Source organism: Rhinoraja longicauda, chromosome 35 (assembly GCF_053455715.1).
Source record: "Rhinoraja longicauda isolate Sanriku21f chromosome 35, sRhiLon1.1, whole genome shotgun sequence".
Classification (NCBI taxonomy): Eukaryota; Metazoa; Chordata; class Chondrichthyes; order Rajiformes; family Arhynchobatidae; genus Rhinoraja; species Rhinoraja longicauda.
In genome coordinates this window covers 11,168,252-11,185,507 of record NC_135987.1, presented here as the reverse complement: position 1 = coordinate 11,185,507, position 17,256 = coordinate 11,168,252, and the positions used below count along the sequence as shown (strand labels likewise).

The window sequence follows — 17,256 nt, the reverse complement described above, 5'->3', positions numbered from 1 at the left end:
ACTGCTTCAGGTTCAGAACCTTTCATTGTTCTGCTCATCATTTTGCTTTTGGAATATGGTAATTCTGACTGGGCCACATGAATTACATTGCCCTAAGAGAGCTGGCAACAATTCCATTTAATATGACGTTTAAATGTACAATGGTCCCCATCACATGAATTATTGACATTTACATTACTATGAATCACGTCCTTCCAAAGAAAAATAAATCTCAAGAATAAAACCAAACTGGTAGAAATCTTTACTTCAAAAATAAAACTCATGAAGCAACTAAACCTGACATCTGAGCGAAATTTTGATGTATCAAAATTCAAGGCGACTAGCTGATATGTAGCCATGCAGACAGATATATATATTCATATAAATTTATGCTAATCTTTTTTTTCTTTCCAACAAATAATAAATAGTTTTCTGTTATAATCTCTGAATTGCGTAAGTGACTGAAAATCTAAATTAATTCTACAGAAATTCCCAATTTCAGCAAAGTTAAACCTTGGTTAGCTAATCTCATCAAAAAGTGTGATGTCCACTCATGTTGAACTGTTAAACTATTGAAAGGCAAGTTAATGTTTTTAAAATCCTGAATGCCAACAGAGCATTTTTTTCCAAACAGATATATCTGGCAATACTGAATGCTTGGAAGTGATTATAAAATGGCAAAAATATATTCAAATGTTTGGGATTAAATACTGGTTGCTCTGTAAGTCTTGAGTTGGTAGGTTTGAAATTTCTCAGGAAGAACACAACAATATGATATGTCTGATGTGATCACAAATAACATCATATGACAGATGAGGAATCACAAAATGCTGGAGTAACTCAGCAGGTCAGGCAGGATCTCAGGAGAGAAGGAATGGGTGACGTTTCGGGTCGAGACCCTTCTTCAGACTGATGTCAGGGGGGCGGGACAAAGGAGGGATATAGGTGGAGACAGGAAGATAAGGGGAGAACTGGGAAGGGGAAGAGACGAACAGAGGAACTATCTAAAGTTGGAGAAGTCAATGTTCATACCGCTGGGCTGTAAGCTGCCCAAACGAAATATGAGGTGCTGTTCCTCCAATTTCCGGTGAAACAGCACCTCATATTTCGCTTGGGCAGCTTGCAGCCCAGCGGTATGAACATTGACTTCTCCAACTTTAGATAGTTCCTCTGTCCCTCTCTTCCCTCCCCCATCCTAGTTCTCCCCCTATTTTCTTGTCTCCACCTGTATCCCTCCTTTGTCCCACCCCCCCTGACATCAGTCTGAAGAAGGGTCTCGACCCGAAACGTCACCCATTCCTTCTCTCCTGAGATGCTGCCTCACCTGCTAAGTTACTCCAGCATTTTGTGATACCTTCGATTTGTACCAGCATCTGCAGTTATTTTCCTGACATATGAGGAAGATTGTTTTACTCTCAGGAGCTTGAGAGTCTTTAAGAATTCCATGTCACAGAAATCTGTGGAGGCTGAATTGTAAATAATGTGATCAGGTTCACAATATAAAAATAATTATCATAGCTTCTGAATTCAAAATGACATAAACTCACCATCTTCATTGATGTGGCCAAACAAGAATAAATGGAAATAACCAATGAACCCAGCCTTTCACGGTTACAAAAGAGGCACTGAACCCATCAATCTATTACTGGTGATAGACTTGGGTCTAATCTAAATACTCTAAATTTTAAAAAAACTAAGAATATAGGTGTGGCAGTGATTGGAAAGTCTAATGAGATGTAGCATTATTTTAAGGGGGTTAGGATAATGTTAAGGCTCAGAGCTTTTCTGATGGCATACTGATTAAAAAGCTTTTGGCCTTTCATTGAAAAGGTAGTCTGCAAGCCATTGAGTTCTGCTGCCAGGGCTGGAAGTGTCCATTTGTTGAACTGCATGTCACTCACCCGAAGTGTGGTGAGGTGTGAGGGAAGGGTATAAAGCAGTCCCACCTTCTAGGCCATCAGAGCCAAGTGCTGGCCTGCTCTCATCCCCAGGCCCTTGCTGAAGGCTAAAAAGAGATAGCAACTGATTCTCCACAGGAGGCATAATACACCAAGATAAAAGGTAGTCTTTTAGGAAATATAACAGGTGTTTACGCTGTTCCCCCTAATACTAAAGAGTCAGTATTTCACACAATTTTGTCATCTGAAAATCTTGGATAACCTCACTCAGAACCTGTCTGAAGAAGGGTCTCGAACCGAAACATCACCCATTTCTTCTCTCCAGAAATGCTACCTGTCCCGCTGAGTTACTCCAGCTTTTTGTGTCTACCTGCCTTTCATTAAATGGATAGACACAAAATGCTGGAATAACTCAGCGTGTCAGGCAACATCTTTGGAAAAATGGAGCTCTGATTAAATAGGGATTGAAGTGGCTGAGGGAGAAAAATGTATTTATTTAATAAATGAATGAATTGTTGAATGAACATTTCTCCTTATCAACCTTTGATGAGTTTAGCAACATTGGCACTCAGAGTTTGGCTGGGAAATCATTTGGAAATTGATGTGTGGCAATGCCCGCAATGGCTCGTCACTCAATTGACCAATTATTGTGGGGAATTTCATCTACATAACATCTATATAGCATCTTTTTAACATCTATAGCTATATAGATTTCATCTATATTTTATACTGTTAGCTCTCAGTGGGTAGGCAGCATCTCAAGGGTTTTGACATGATTTTTTTTAACTTGCTTTCTCTTTCCATAGATGCTGCCTGACCTATTGAGCATTTCCAGCATGTCTTTGTTTTTATTTCAGATTTTCCACATCTGAAGTCTTATTGAATGTAATTGTATTTCAGTTTTGATAAAGGATGTAGAGACATCTCCTGGTTCAAATTTCATTTCTAGCAATAATAAGCATCCATACCTTTGTGGTGAAAGCCCCAGTATTATGTTTATTTGTCCTTCAAGAATGACTCTGATACAGTTCCACTTGAAACTGAATTGCGTGAGAAGTTGATTAAAGAAGAAAAAGGAAAAGTAATCAGGCTCTAATCCCGCAATTATCAGATGCCCATTTTTAATCAGACATAAGAATTAGAAGGAGGAACTAGCCTCCTTGTGCCTGGTCTGCCGTTCAAAAAGACAATGGTTAACATTTTTCCTCTCCCTCAATTTATGTAATATCAAGAAATATATCTATCTGGCTCCAAATATTAACTGCTAAAATCCGTCTCTATTGTTCTTGATACTTTAAGCTATGGCAAAAAACTGCCACAGCTTAAAGTATCAAGAACAATAGAAGGGAAGTGCCGTTAAATCTTTCTGGTGGGTTTAGTCATGCACATTAGTAAAACGCATCTAAAACTTTATCCTTGCAGATGGTACAGATTTACGCTTGGAAAAAGCGTTTACGATGTGAGTGTATAGGAAATGAAATAGAATCAGCACATGGAGATGAAGGAAAGTATTTCACAGTTGTAATAGTTTTCACAAATCCAGTGAATGAAAAGTGTTTGGAAGCAATAAATGAAGTTTCCCCATTGATCTGGGGAATGCAGTGACCTACTTGCGCCAAACAGGTTCTGATTAAAACGTTGTGGGATACGCAACCAAGTAACCTCCTTTATTGATTCTGATGGGATGAGAATCGGCATTGTGTGAAGTAAATAGTATTTGTGGTTGAATAATCCTCAAATAGTGTCACAGGACTTTCAATGCGCTCAAAAGAAAGCTGCATTGTGAAAAACAGCACTTCCAAATGCTTAGCGCTCCTTCAGGGCAAGGTAAAAAAATTATTACTGTTCATATTCAGAGGAGGACTCAAACCTAGAATCATTTGACTCGTAGATAAAGTTGATGGCACTCAGGTCTATTAGCGTGACACCTAAGGGATGAATTGGAAGGAAAAATCAGAGACACACAAGCTAAAGAAAGAAGTAGTAAGCTACCTTATAAAAGTATATGAAATATTAATCCGTTAGCATTAAACTGTATGTTTGAGAACTGGCCAGTGGTGAAATCTGTTTTTAATAAGTTAAAGTAAATGTAAGAAGATGTCATGAAATGCTGTTACTAAACAATGATTCATGCTCAGAATAACTCACTAGCCTCTGGTGAATTAATAGAATTAGATTGAGGGAAGACCCGTGTAAAGTGATTAAATGAACTCATTTCTTCTTTGATCATTATGATGTCACATAACTCTCCATTAGAGAGATTATCACAAAGGGTCTGAAGAAAGGTTCCGACCTGAATGGTCACCTATTCCTGTTATCCAGAGATGCTGCTGGACCCGCTGAGTTACTCCAGCATTTTATGTCTATCTTCAGTATAAACTAGCATCTACAGTTCCTTCGTACACAATGTAATCGTTGTTAGTTGTCAATAAACAAAATGGTAGTCGATTTCAAAGGCATCAGCGGATGCCCAGGATCTTGCACTTTTACCTTACGATTGCAGTTCCATTGTTAATTGTTGACAGCAATAAAATGGAAACAAAATCCAGGGTGCGTGAATATAAACAAGATTTTTAATACCCGAATAGATGAAGACTTTATTGTTTCTTCCAGGCAGAACGGTTTTGGTTGTTTTTACTTGGTTAATTGGTTGGCGTTACATTATTATGGTGAAGATCAATGATCAGGACCATGCACAGACCTTCCGCAGATTTCCACACAAACATATTGGTCACTGCGCTTCAATTAACTGAAAGCTAATTTATCGCTATCTCAAAATGCATTTTCCTCCCTCTGAGGCCATAAATATCTTAGCACTCTTTAAGCCTTTATATTCATGACAGAACACAGATTCTGAACAGTAATGTAACTTCACATTTCATATTTTCTAAATACGTTTTAACTTTTCTGTTTCCAGCATAATCTTATTAACCAAAAAGTATTACTTTCTGACACCTATTTTTTGCATGACTAACATGGCAAGGCCATCTGTGTTGAGCAGTGCCATTTGCCCAGAATTGAGGTAAATTGTGGTCTCCCACCTGGAACACAGGGATTGTTCTCACCAGTTAGAAAATATTCTGTGTCTCTCTCCTTGATCTGCATTTGTATTTACCATACACATATCCAATAGGAGCAGCATTCTGATTTGCACACTCTACTCTCGGTGTTTAATGATGCTTCAAAGATAAGACTGCACTAACATCTCGCTGGGGACCCATTCGTACATAGGTCTCTTATGGACTGACTCCAGGGATATCAGCCAGGCAAAACATTTCTGGGAATGGTTATTCCTGAACTTCTAAATTGAAATTCTATTAGTGCCAGATTTACCCCTGTGCTGGAGTGTTGGGTTCTTTCTGATTTACATGATAAATGAAGAAGTAACTTTGGGGATTCTGACAGTCTTGTTGCACTTCGGATTAGGGGAGATGATAGCAAAGCAGCAAGGATGCACTGTGTGCCTGGACCATGCTCCCTCCTGGAGCATTTCATTCTGAGGCAGAGTAATAACTCTTTAAGCTTAACTTTAGACTCTTAGTACTTAATCCAATAAAGAATTCTAGAGAAACTCCAAGCACAGAAACTCAATACCTCAGGGACAATTTGCTAGTGGGAATGCAATCAAACCGGTGGGTTCCATTGGAGCAGATTTATGTCAATAAGTGGTAAATCAATACGAGAATTGATTCTATGATGATTCAGAAAGCAACATCTAAAAGAAACTGTCCCTTAATGAAATACAAGTCGGCACAGGCTTCCATCGACCATGTGCGTGGCACAGTGGTGCTGTGGTAGTGTTGCGGCTTTACAGCACCAGAGGACCCAGGTTCAATTCTGACTACGTCCTGTTTGTACGGAATTTGTAAGTTCTCCCTGTGACTGCATTGTGTTTTCTCCGGGTGTTTCAATTTTCCTCCACATTCCAAAGATGTGCAGATATGTAGGTTAATTGGCTTCTGTAAAATTGTCCCTAGTGTGTAACATAGTACTAGTGAATGGGTGATCGCTAGTTGGCGTGGACTCGGTGGGCCAAAGGGCCTGCTTCCATGCTATATATCTAAACTCAACTGAACTAAGCTAAACCATTCCATAGAAATCAACTTCTTAAATGTGCAGTGAATCTCATCTGATTCAGATTTGATCTCGCAAGCTTGAATGTACAGCAATGCCTTTGTACCTAATAGTAAAGGCAGTTTATAATATTGTCGTATGAGCTTCATTAATTCACATGGATTTGAGTTTAAAATTTATTTTAAAAATCTACTGTGTGCATATCTGTCTATATATGTTTGTATGTAATAATATGTAAATCCAGCCTGAAGTGCTGAATAGAGCAAAATATAAAATGCTGGAGGAACTCAGCGGGTCAGGCAGCAACTGTGGAGGGAATGGACGAGCGACATTTCAGATTGGGACCTTTCTTCAGACCCAACCCGAAACATTGTCTGTCCATTCCCTCCACAGATGCTGCCTGATCCACTGAATTCCTCCAGCATTTGTGTTTTGCTCAAGATTCCAGCATCTGCAGTTTCTTGTGCCTCCATTCTGCTGAAGATAAAAATGCTTGGACTTTCATAGAAACAAATAACTTTGGTGAAGTTACTTGTTTCTCACTCTTTCTTAGATTAGTCAAAGTGTTGAAGCTATTACCTCAAAATCTTTGCAGGATTCTATGAGTCATCGGTTGAATACGAACTTTGCGATATTCTAATACTCATGGTATAGAAAAAATATTTTCAGTTCAAAGTGGCATGGCAGCAGTTATCCCTTGACCTTTTTCAATTTTTGAGCATTTAAATGAATCTGAAATGTGTCTCAACTAATCCAATAATAGAGGGTTCCACATTCTTTTCACTTTGCTTTATCTTGAGTTTTTTGTTGCAATCATTGATAATTTTATTTTGCGTGGAAATATTTTATGACCTCTATTCAATCAGCTAGACTCAGCCTTTCTGGAGTTTTGAAAACATAATTTATAGGCTGTTCTAGTAGCAATATTCTCTTTCCCCTGCAGACATCCTTATGAATCTTCTTTGTGGTGTTTCCTATGTCACTTTGTTCATTTTTACAAAATGGTGACAAAATCTGTCTGCAGTAATGTAGTTTGTCAGTCAGGGTGTCAGTTGTGTTTATCTGTTATGCAGTGATCAGCAGCTGCAAAGTGATAGTTTGCCTCGTGCCTGGTGGTGCCACTTTGGTGATCAGATGTTCCCTCATGTCTCTGTTTTATCCAGCTTACTGGAGCTACCCAGTTAAAAGTAGCATTAGCATTAAAAGAAACTTGTACCTGTCAATTAGATCAATTTTGAGAAGGGAAGGCACTGGGTAATATCTGCTGTTAAAATCCTCCTCTTTCTGGCATTATCTTGATGTGACAAAATTAAGCAGATTAGGATAAGCTGATCAGGAACCATAAAAACTATTTGTAAAACTGCGTTCTAATTGTTGTTTTCTCTTCCAATTCATTGTGGTTTGCTGGGTACAAAGTGGCCACCAGATTTGGTTATCTGGCACTTGAAAACAATTGAAGTGTGAAATGCTTGGTTGCCTCTTAAGAGATATGATAATATTTAGTAGAAGTGAAAGATTGGTAGATGATTTTGCCTTGTTTTTGGTTTCAATATTTTATCTTCAGCTTGTTGTCGAGATATGCCTTTGTGAGATGACTACAGTGACTTGATACATAAACAAAGATTATATCGGCAACAGAAATTATTACTAGGAAGCCAATAGAAAATGTTTCAGGGCTTTATATCCCAATTGAAGTGGAAATTCAAAATGAGGGTTTTCTTCAAATACAACATGTCTTTTACCAGTCATTTGGTACAACCTACTTGGATTGTAGTCCAAGAATCCACAACGTTGTAGCTACAATTTGTAAAAAAATGGGAAGAGAATAAAAATAAGCAATGATCAATTGTTAATTTAAGAGAAGTCAACTGGATATTATAATGAACTTCTGCGATGAAATGCTGTTTAGAGGAATACACAAACTTGGTGCCTTGAGAACATTTGTCATGATGTTTTGTGACCTATATCTCCATTTTAGAGTTATCAAGTTTGTGATATTGGTAATTGTTACAGTGAACCACATTTATAATTGGCTGCTACCACCTCGAAATGTTTCATTTGAAATAAGATCACAAATTTCAATAATGAATTTAATGTCATCTTAAAAGGAAAATATCCTTAAGACACAGTTTAATGAGATGGTAACATATTGGATTCACCAACGCAAAGGTTGACGGTAGAAAACGTATGACATTAATTGCATTGTTAACAATGTTTATTGTAAATTACAGGTAATAATAATGACACCATGATCATATTGCAATCTCCTGGACAGTGTGGAACAGTTATTACATTATGCAGTGAAGTTATTTACTGAATTAAGAATGATTACAGGAGGACAATGCATTAAATACATTGCCAGGAGACTTTATATCAATAGAACACGATACAGATGGAAAGTTCAGTATAAGTAGTAGATTGCACAGGGGAGCCTGTAAATTAAGCAATAAATTAGGAAACAGTAGTGTATATGTAAACTGTTATATTACTGTAGGAAGAAACCCCTGTACTGAAACTTAAAATACTATATTGTGCCTATTTAACACTGTCAAACAAAGAGTTCTGTGTACTCAGCTGTACGATACATGGAAAAGTTTGTACACTCAACACTTCATTGCACAGGGAACATATACGGAATATACTAGACAGGACAGCCTCTGTGGTCTGTTTATAATGTACATCTTTGATGAAAATGTTGCTTACAAAATTGAACCCCTCTAGTTATAAAGTTAAATTTCCTTTCAACGGAGGCATTGCCAAATACTCTAATAAATGCAGTTCATTGTTTGTGATGTCACTGCCCATGTCCTTGTCTTTCTTTGTCTCTCCCTTTTCATTGGCTGGTGCAAGGAATTGAGGATGTTGTCCATTACTTCTATGATAAAGCGTGGTATGGTATAATGCAAAATAATCCCCGCTGATTGCATGCTGCATGAATGGTACAACCATGCATGCGTAAACTTGTGTGGTCAGTGACTGATGAAATTCTGGCTGAATTCTGTGTGCTCATGTATAACATACACTTGCATATATACAAGCTGCAATTCTCTGTGGGCAATAACATGGCTCAGCAGGCCCATAATGTAACATTGTTTCACCAGATCTTAACATCACTGTGAAAAATGGCATTGGAAAAGTTTGAAGACAAGCAATTGAGATAGAATTGAAAGCAAATGAGATTGAAGAAGGGTCTCGACCTGAAACATCACCCATTCCTTCTCTCCAGTAATGCTGCCTGTCCTACTGAGGTACTCCAGCAATTTGTGTCAATCTTTAAACCAGCATCTGCAGTTCCTTCCTACACATTGAAAGATTTGTAGTCCAGGTCAAGGGGTCACAGTTTAAGGATAAGGGGGAAGTCTTTTAGGACCGAGATGAGAAAGTTTTTTTTCACACAGAGTGGTGAATCTGTGGAATTCTTTGCCACAGAAGGTAGTTGAGGCCAGTTCATTGGCTATATTTAAGCGGGAGTTAGATGTGGCCCTTGTGGCTAAAGGAATCAGGGGGCATGGAGAGAAGGCAGGTACGGGATACTGAGTTGGATGATCAGCCATGATCATATTGAATGGCGGTGCAGGCTCGAAGGGCCGAATGGCCTACTCCTGCACCTATTTTCTATGTTTCTATGTACCCACTAGGGCGGCATGGTGATTCAGCGGTGGAGTTGCTGCCTTACAGCGCCAGAGACCTGGGTTCGATCTTGACTTCGGGTGCTTGTCTGTACAGAGTTTGTACATTCTCCCCTTGAGCTGCGTGGGTTTTCTCCGGGATCTCCGGTTTCCTCCCACACTCCAAAGATGTACAAGTTTGTGGGTTAATTGGCTTGGTATAATTGTAAATTGTCCCTGGTGTGTGTAGGATAGTGTTAATGTGCGGGGATCGCTGGTCGGCGCAGACTCGGTGGGACGAAGGGCCTGTTTCCACGCTGTATCTCCAAAACTAAAACTTAAATACTCAGACATTGCAGTGAATTAAGACAGTGTTAATGTCCATTCAATGAAGGAATGTAAGATGCTAATAGATGACACTGATAATGATGACATCTCATTTTCTCAGCTGAGCTACTGTGTGGAGAGATATTTCCAGCAGTAGGAGAGTCTAGGACCAGAGGCACAGTCTCAGAACAAAAGGACGTACCTTTAGAATGGAGATGAGAAGGCATTTCTTTAGCCAGAGGATGGTGAATCTGTTGGATGTGGATGTGGAATTCATTGCCACTGACGGTGGCATGTGGAGACCAAGCCATTGGGCATTTATAAAGCCGAGATTGATATGTTCTTGATTGGTAAGTGCGTCAAAGGTTACAGGGAGAAGGCAGGAGAATGGGGTTGAGAAGGAAAAATAGATCAGCCATTATCAATTGGCAGAGCAGACTCGATGGACTGAATGGCCAAATTTTGCTCCTCTGTCGTACGATCTTGCTGGCCATGAAAGATCTGTCTCACTTTCTATAGTAAAAATGCTGCTTATCAAACATGGTCATTCATCACAGTCACACTGGTATCTTTCTCTTGCCAACAGGTATGTCTTATATCATAGTACATTGAAAGTGAATATAAATGTGAGCACCCACATCTGAAGGGAATTGTGAGCTTCCCCACAGGCACATTGCTGTAAAATAACATATTACCAAACTGTGTACATAGCAAGTGTGTTATTGATTTCCATCATCTACTCCCAATTTAGAAACATTCCGGTCTGTGTGTATACCCCTGTTTTGCACTGATAGAGTCACACCTTGACGTGTAGATGATAAGGATAAAATAATTAATGGACTGGTTAATAAGTTTGCAAACACCCAAGAAAATTTACAAAATTGTGGATAGCGTGGAAGACTGTCAAAGGAAACGGAAGACTGTAGATCAGTTGAAAGTACGTGAGGAGAAATGGCAGATGGACTAAGCAAGTATGCACTTCAAATTATCAAACGTAAGAGGAAAGTATACAGTAAATGGCAGGACACTCAGAAACATTCATGTATGGAGGGATCTTGAGTGCAATTCATGGCTCCTTAAGGGCTTGTCCCACTTAGGCGATTTTTAGGCGACTGCCGGCGACTGTCAAAGTCGTAGCAGATTGCCAAAATTTTCTTTTACCTTACGACAATGACCTCGACAATGCCGAGTCAAGTCGAGATTACACGGTCTTCACAAAATTCCCAGGCTTATCAATACTTCTCCGGCATCCTAATTTTTGCTGAAATCACTGACAAGTCTGTAATTACTTGAGAGTTTTGAAATATAACATCTTGCCCGGGTTACTTGAAAACTAGGCTTCACGGTAACAAGGCATAAACTGGATTGACTTCCAGTTACTAATAGCAATATTAAGAAATTTAATTTTAAAAGTGGTTAAATGGATTTTTGTGCGGTGTGTGGGCATTCTTTGAAAAGGTACGGGAGATGCATATCTGGTTTCTGGGTTGCATATCTGGGTTGGGAGCCTACTTTAAATGTAATCGCTGCTGGCCATAAACATCGTGAAAATTCCCATGCTTACCTGACCGTCAAACTGTCGCCTCCAATCTACCTGTCAAATGTCCTGACGGTAAATAAATTGGTTAAACACAAGTATTTTATGGTATCTTCAAATGACTTTACCTAATTTAATATTAAGTGGTTCTAAAAGCATCTGCGACAACCTAGCAAACCTGGGGACAGCATGCGACAGCGCCCGCAATAAGCAACGATACCTGGCGACAAGCCAGCTGTTGCTGAGAAATTTCAAACCGGTTGATTTTTCAGCGACGCGCCGAGATCCACTACGATTCTTTGAAGACTCCTCACGATCATGCCCGCGACACCCCGGCGAACTGTCGGCGACAGCCCAGCCCAGTCACCTTAAAATCGCATAAGTGGGACAGGCCCTTTAAAAGCGGTAATTAGACGGTGTAGTAAAGTAGGCATATGGCACACATTCCATTATCGGTCAGGACACTTGAGTTTTAAGTGGAGAAGTAATGTTTCACCTGTATAAAACTTGGTTAGGCCAAATTTGGGGTATTGTGTGCAGTTCTAGTTGCCGCATTACTTGAAAGCTAGGGAGATTTTGGAAAGAGTCTAAAGTTTTGAATTGTTTTCTCTGGATCATCAGAGGTTGAAGGACTTGTGGAAGTATATAAAATTATGAGATAGTCAGTCTTTTTCCACGATGGAAATGTCAAATATCAAAAGGCGTACATTTAAGGTAAGATATGTTAAATTTAAAGATTTGCAAGGTTTTTATTTTTACACACAGAATAGTAGGTGCCTGGAATCCGCTGCCAGGAGAGGTAGTGAAACATGAAATGATTGCAATATTTAAGAAGCATTTAGACAGACATATGAACAGGCAGGAGATGGGGAGATGTAGACCATATGCAGGCAGGTAAGATTAGCTTAAATTGGCATCATAGTCAGCACAGATATTGTTGACTGTCAGTCCTGAGCCTGTGCTCTGCTGTTCTGTATTTTATGCATGCATTTAGTCTAATCTCTGCGTTGCTACTCAATTCCTCTTTCTTTAATATTGTAACCAATATTCTTCCCTATTTTCTCCACTGCTCCAGCACACTGTTTCTCCTTCCCATATTATTTGATGTTTTTTCTGTACAAATTGCATTCTGTTAATATTTTAAATTAGAATATTGATGCCTAATGCAATTGTCATGAATGAGTGTGCGAATCATAAGTTAATATCAGACGTGCAGCATTTTTGAGTGTGCACAAGGTACACATACACGCACATATACACACACATGCACACACATGCACACACATACACACATGGACACGCACGCGCGCGCACACACACACACACACACACACACACACACACAATTTAAATTCTAAACAACTGTAGCCTTGAAATCAGAATTGGACAACTTGAAATATCATCAAATAAGGCCTGAAAACTATATTTTCATTTTATTTTCAATCCATACTGATTTTCATTGAAGTGTTAATCAAAAATTTATAAAATATTCTACAAACCAGTCATAGTTGTTGGGCAAACTTCAGAAACAATTTTCAAAGATTTCGCAAAATTGTCTATTTTTATTCTGACACTAATGAACATTTCCAACATGTTCTGATTTGTTTTAATACCAAAAGCATTAATCTAAAGCCAAAATACATTAGTGAAATAGGAAAAATAAAAAAATATACGACTTTTTCCATTATGGTATGAATGTAAAATTAGTCTTAATAATGAGAAACATTTCCATGCTTTGAGTTAGCAAATTTAAGAAAACGGTTTCAAATTATAGATACAAAATTGATGATCCAAGAGATCCAATGCTCATTGGTTTGCATTTTGATTAGTGGCATTGTCAGCACACTGGCAGAATGATATTAAAACCATCTAAGGGACATAATGTACCTATTAAAGCACACTCAGGTAATGTTAGATAATTTTTAATGCATTATATCCAGTCCTTCCAATATGGCTGATAAAAGGCAGACATCTGTTTGCTGAGTGGATTCATTTTCTCAATGCAAGAAATTCTTGCCATCAAGCAGTGGGGGCTCAACAGGCTGTTAATTTACTGGAACAGGTTCAGGACAGATGGAGTGCAGCTGTCTGCTGGTTTAATTTCAGTATGTAAATGGTAGTTTACATTGTCTCCTCTGTGCTCCCACCCCAGTGCAAACCTTGTTAAAATAGCTCCCTGGCAGTTCCTTGACTGGCAGCAGTGAACTTTGTTGAAAAAAAATCATATCGACAAATCAAAATGTAAGCTTAGAAATATACTCATTTTATTGCCTAATAAACTAGTTCCATTTGCCCATGTTTGGTCCATGTCCTTCTAAACCTTTTCTATCAATATGCCTATCCAAGAGTCTTTTCAATTCTATTATCGTACCTGCCTTAACTACCAATCTGAAGAAGGGTCTTGACCCAAAAAGTCACCCATTCCCTCCTATCCAGAGATGCTGCCTGTCCTGCTGTGTTACTGCAGCATTTTGTGTCTATCTTCAGTATAAATCAGCATCTACAGTTCCTACCTGCACTACTCAACCACCTTTTCGGTCTGTTTGTTCCCTGTACCCACTACCCTCTGAGTAAAAATGGTGCCACTCAGATTCCTATTAAATCTTGTTTTTCTCACCTGAATACTGTCTGTGGACAGATCTTTGTGAAATCTTCAAAGTGGCACAAAAAGTAACTAACGTTATTCAATAAGACAACAGGCACAGTGACAGTTATACCAAGTTTGTAATTGCGATTAATTTTATCCTCAAATTTTTCAAGAGTCTGTTTCCGTTGGCTTTATTGCACCCGGGCAATTCTGGAAAATACTTGCATTACCTTTCAGCTCCTCATGCTTTCACACATTAACCGTGCACAGCTGCTGCACACTAGCCAGTTGGCCAGGGCGAGATAGTTGGACAGAGAGGTGTGGGATAAGCTGTAAAATATATTGGTTTGAACGAACATAGTGGAATAGGTTGGGATTTTTTTTTTGCTCAGCAGCAAGTTAAATCCTCTTTGATTTGAACCAGACAGTCGAATATTTGCAAGTAAAAGGAAAACTGAATAAAATATAAAGTAAAACCATGAGTGTAAGATACACACCCGCATCTGTTAACATTTCAGCCATGTCCCCTTCTGGTGGCTTAAGTATAAACAGAATAAAAACATTTAAGAAACTGTTAAGTCAGCATTTCAAAAATTGAGACTTGCCAGAATTCAGTTCCAAAGTGAGAATGCCATAAGCAATCCTTTATATTTTACTCAATGTGGAAACTCTCACAGGCCTTAATCTGGCATCTGCTGTGACTGCTATTATTAAACCGTCTGCTTTATAAGCACCAAAGGCTTAAATTCCTACTGCTGATCAGAGGAAATTACTTGACAAGTAGAATATCCCTATAAACAATAAGATTTTGTAGCACTTGCTCGGAGTGTTATTGGGTTTTCCATCGTCATTGGTAGATTTATTATCAACGTGTTTAGTTTTAGCAATAGTCATAACTTTAATTTCTGCATTACTCCTGGCATGAGCACAATCATCACAGTTTTACTGAACGGAGAGGGAGGAGAAGGGAAAATAGGGGAACATACTCAATGAAGCAAGAACCAGAGGACATATGTTTAAGGTGAGGGGGGAAAGATTTAATAGGAACCTGAGGGATAACGTATTCACACACCTGGGGTGGTGATTGTATGGAATGAGCTGCTGGAAGAGGTAGTTGTGGCAGGCACTATTACAACATTTAAGAAATGTTTAGACGGGTACATTGGATAGAACAGGTTTGGAGGGATATGGGCTCCAAGGCAGGCGAGACTAGTGTAGATGGGACCTGGTGTCCGAAGGGCCTGTTTCCACTCTGTAAGACTCTATGACTCTAAGTGGACTTGGGAAACAGATGGGGAGGTATCTTCTGAAGAAGGGTCTCAACCCGAAACGTCACCCATTCCTTCTCTCCTGAGATGCTGCCTGACCCACTGAGTTACTCCAGTATTTTGTGTCTACTTTCGACTTAAACCAGCATCTGCAGTTTTTTCTCCTAGGTATCTTCAGATGCAGTTTCAGAGCTGTGATTGATAAACCATTTCCAAAGAGAATGGGGAACAAGATTTAAGCCAACATTAGAGACCTGAAAAGAGTGTGTAGTCCTAAAGCTGGTGCCAAGGTTTAATTTAGGGAATTAAAGTTATGAGTGGTATCATTAAGTCAAATCAATTTCTTTCCTTCTGAAAACATTGTTTATTCTAAGAATTTACACCACTGAATGAGATAATTTTGGTTGGGGTTAGGGTTCATCATATGCATACTGGCTAAAAAGGGGTTATCACCTAATCTTGCTTCCCAGACCTTATAGGTTACAGTACAACAAGTCTTCATGTTTTAAGTGCAATTAGGGCTATTCCCTCCATCACTTTATCATGCATTGATTTTTTTCAAATCCCCTCCACTTGGTGAAAGATCAAAAATTTTGAACTCATCAAGATTAGATCCTTTGTGCGTCTTCCCTCATTAGTCCCTTGAACATTTATTACATTATATATGTGATAGAAATTCAGATTGATGAGTAGAGTTTAATGCATAACTTTTACAACACAACATTTGAAGTATAAGAAACATCTTTGGAATTTTGTGTAAACAAGCTGATTCTCCCATGGTGATGGTTATGGATATTTTTGAACAAAGTGGTCATATTTAACTTTTAACTCAACACTGAGACATGCTTTGGAGAAGTGAGGAATAGAAGAAAGTGGAATTATCATGTATTAAGTTTGAAAGATAGTTCAACATATTCATCTGAACTAAGGGATCACAGAACTGAATTGATAAGTTTTTCTTTTATATAAACACTGGAGTATTTCTATCACCTTGTGGATGTCAGGCCAACAAAACACAATCAAACAACATGAAAGCAGTTTTCTCGCCACTCTCTTTGACTTAAGCGCAACTTCAAACAATCAAGCTAAAAATGTGCTGCTGCAAAAGTAGAAAAAAACCCTAAAAATAATCTCATTTGAGCCAATTCCATGTAGTCATTGCCATTTTCTCAGGGTAGTGGAGTTTAGAACTTGAAGACATAGCTTTAAAGTGAGAGGGTAAAGATTTAAAAGGAACCTGAGGGGTACCAGAGGGTAGATGTCTATGTCTTCAAGTTCTAAACTCCACTACCCTGAGAAAATGGCAATGACTATTCATCTTATTTATGCCCCTCAGGATTTGATGTACCTCTATCAGGTTACGTCTCAACCTCCTATGCACTCGGGAATAAAGCCCCAGCTTATCTAGTCCCTCCTTATTACTCCAGCCCTCCAGTCCCTATAACATCCTGGTGAACATTCCCTGCGCCCGTTTCTGCTTACTGACATCCTTCCTATATCTAGGCAACCAGAACTGCACACATACTCTGTTTGGTCTCACTTGTATAGAGTCATAGATTGATACAGTGTGGAAACAGGCCCTTCCGCCCAACTTGCCCACACCAGCCAACATGTTCCAGCTTCACTAATCCCACCTGCCCGTGTTTGGCCCATATCCCTCCAAACCTACCCTATCCATGTATAATGGATATCTACATCTTGTACAATGTCAAATATCTTCATGAAACTGCCTACCTGCATTGCCTAGTCCACTACCCTACCCTAAACTCCAGTTATCGCAAGCAGAACAACACAAGTTTTACCACCAAGTAAACATTTCTGCTCACTTATTTGGAAGAGAAGAATCATGTTGTTTGGAAATTTCTTCAAACCTACCATCATTTGTGAGCTTTGCCAATATTTCACATACATATTTGCATTATGAATCACACTCCTGAGCAGAACGGATTGTACAGCATGAGAGTTCTTTGATCACAGT

General features: G+C 38.9%; 1 protein-coding gene across 4 annotated transcripts in view; it reads left to right on the top strand.

The window, feature by feature from the left end:
- The window catches only part of ccser2a (coiled-coil serine-rich protein 2a), a 356,049-nt gene that overhangs the window by 327,771 nt on the left and 11,022 nt on the right, over nucleotides 1–17,256 (top strand). The window contains exon 12 of one of the 4 annotated variants that reach the window (XM_078428298.1): nucleotides 8,802–8,841. The exons of the other annotated variants lie outside the window; for them this stretch is intronic. Coding sequence (XP_078284424.1) covers nucleotides 8,802–8,841 — 40 coding nt within the window. The remainder of the gene's footprint in view (nucleotides 1–8,801; nucleotides 8,842–17,256) is intronic. 4 annotated transcript variants of the gene reach the window in all.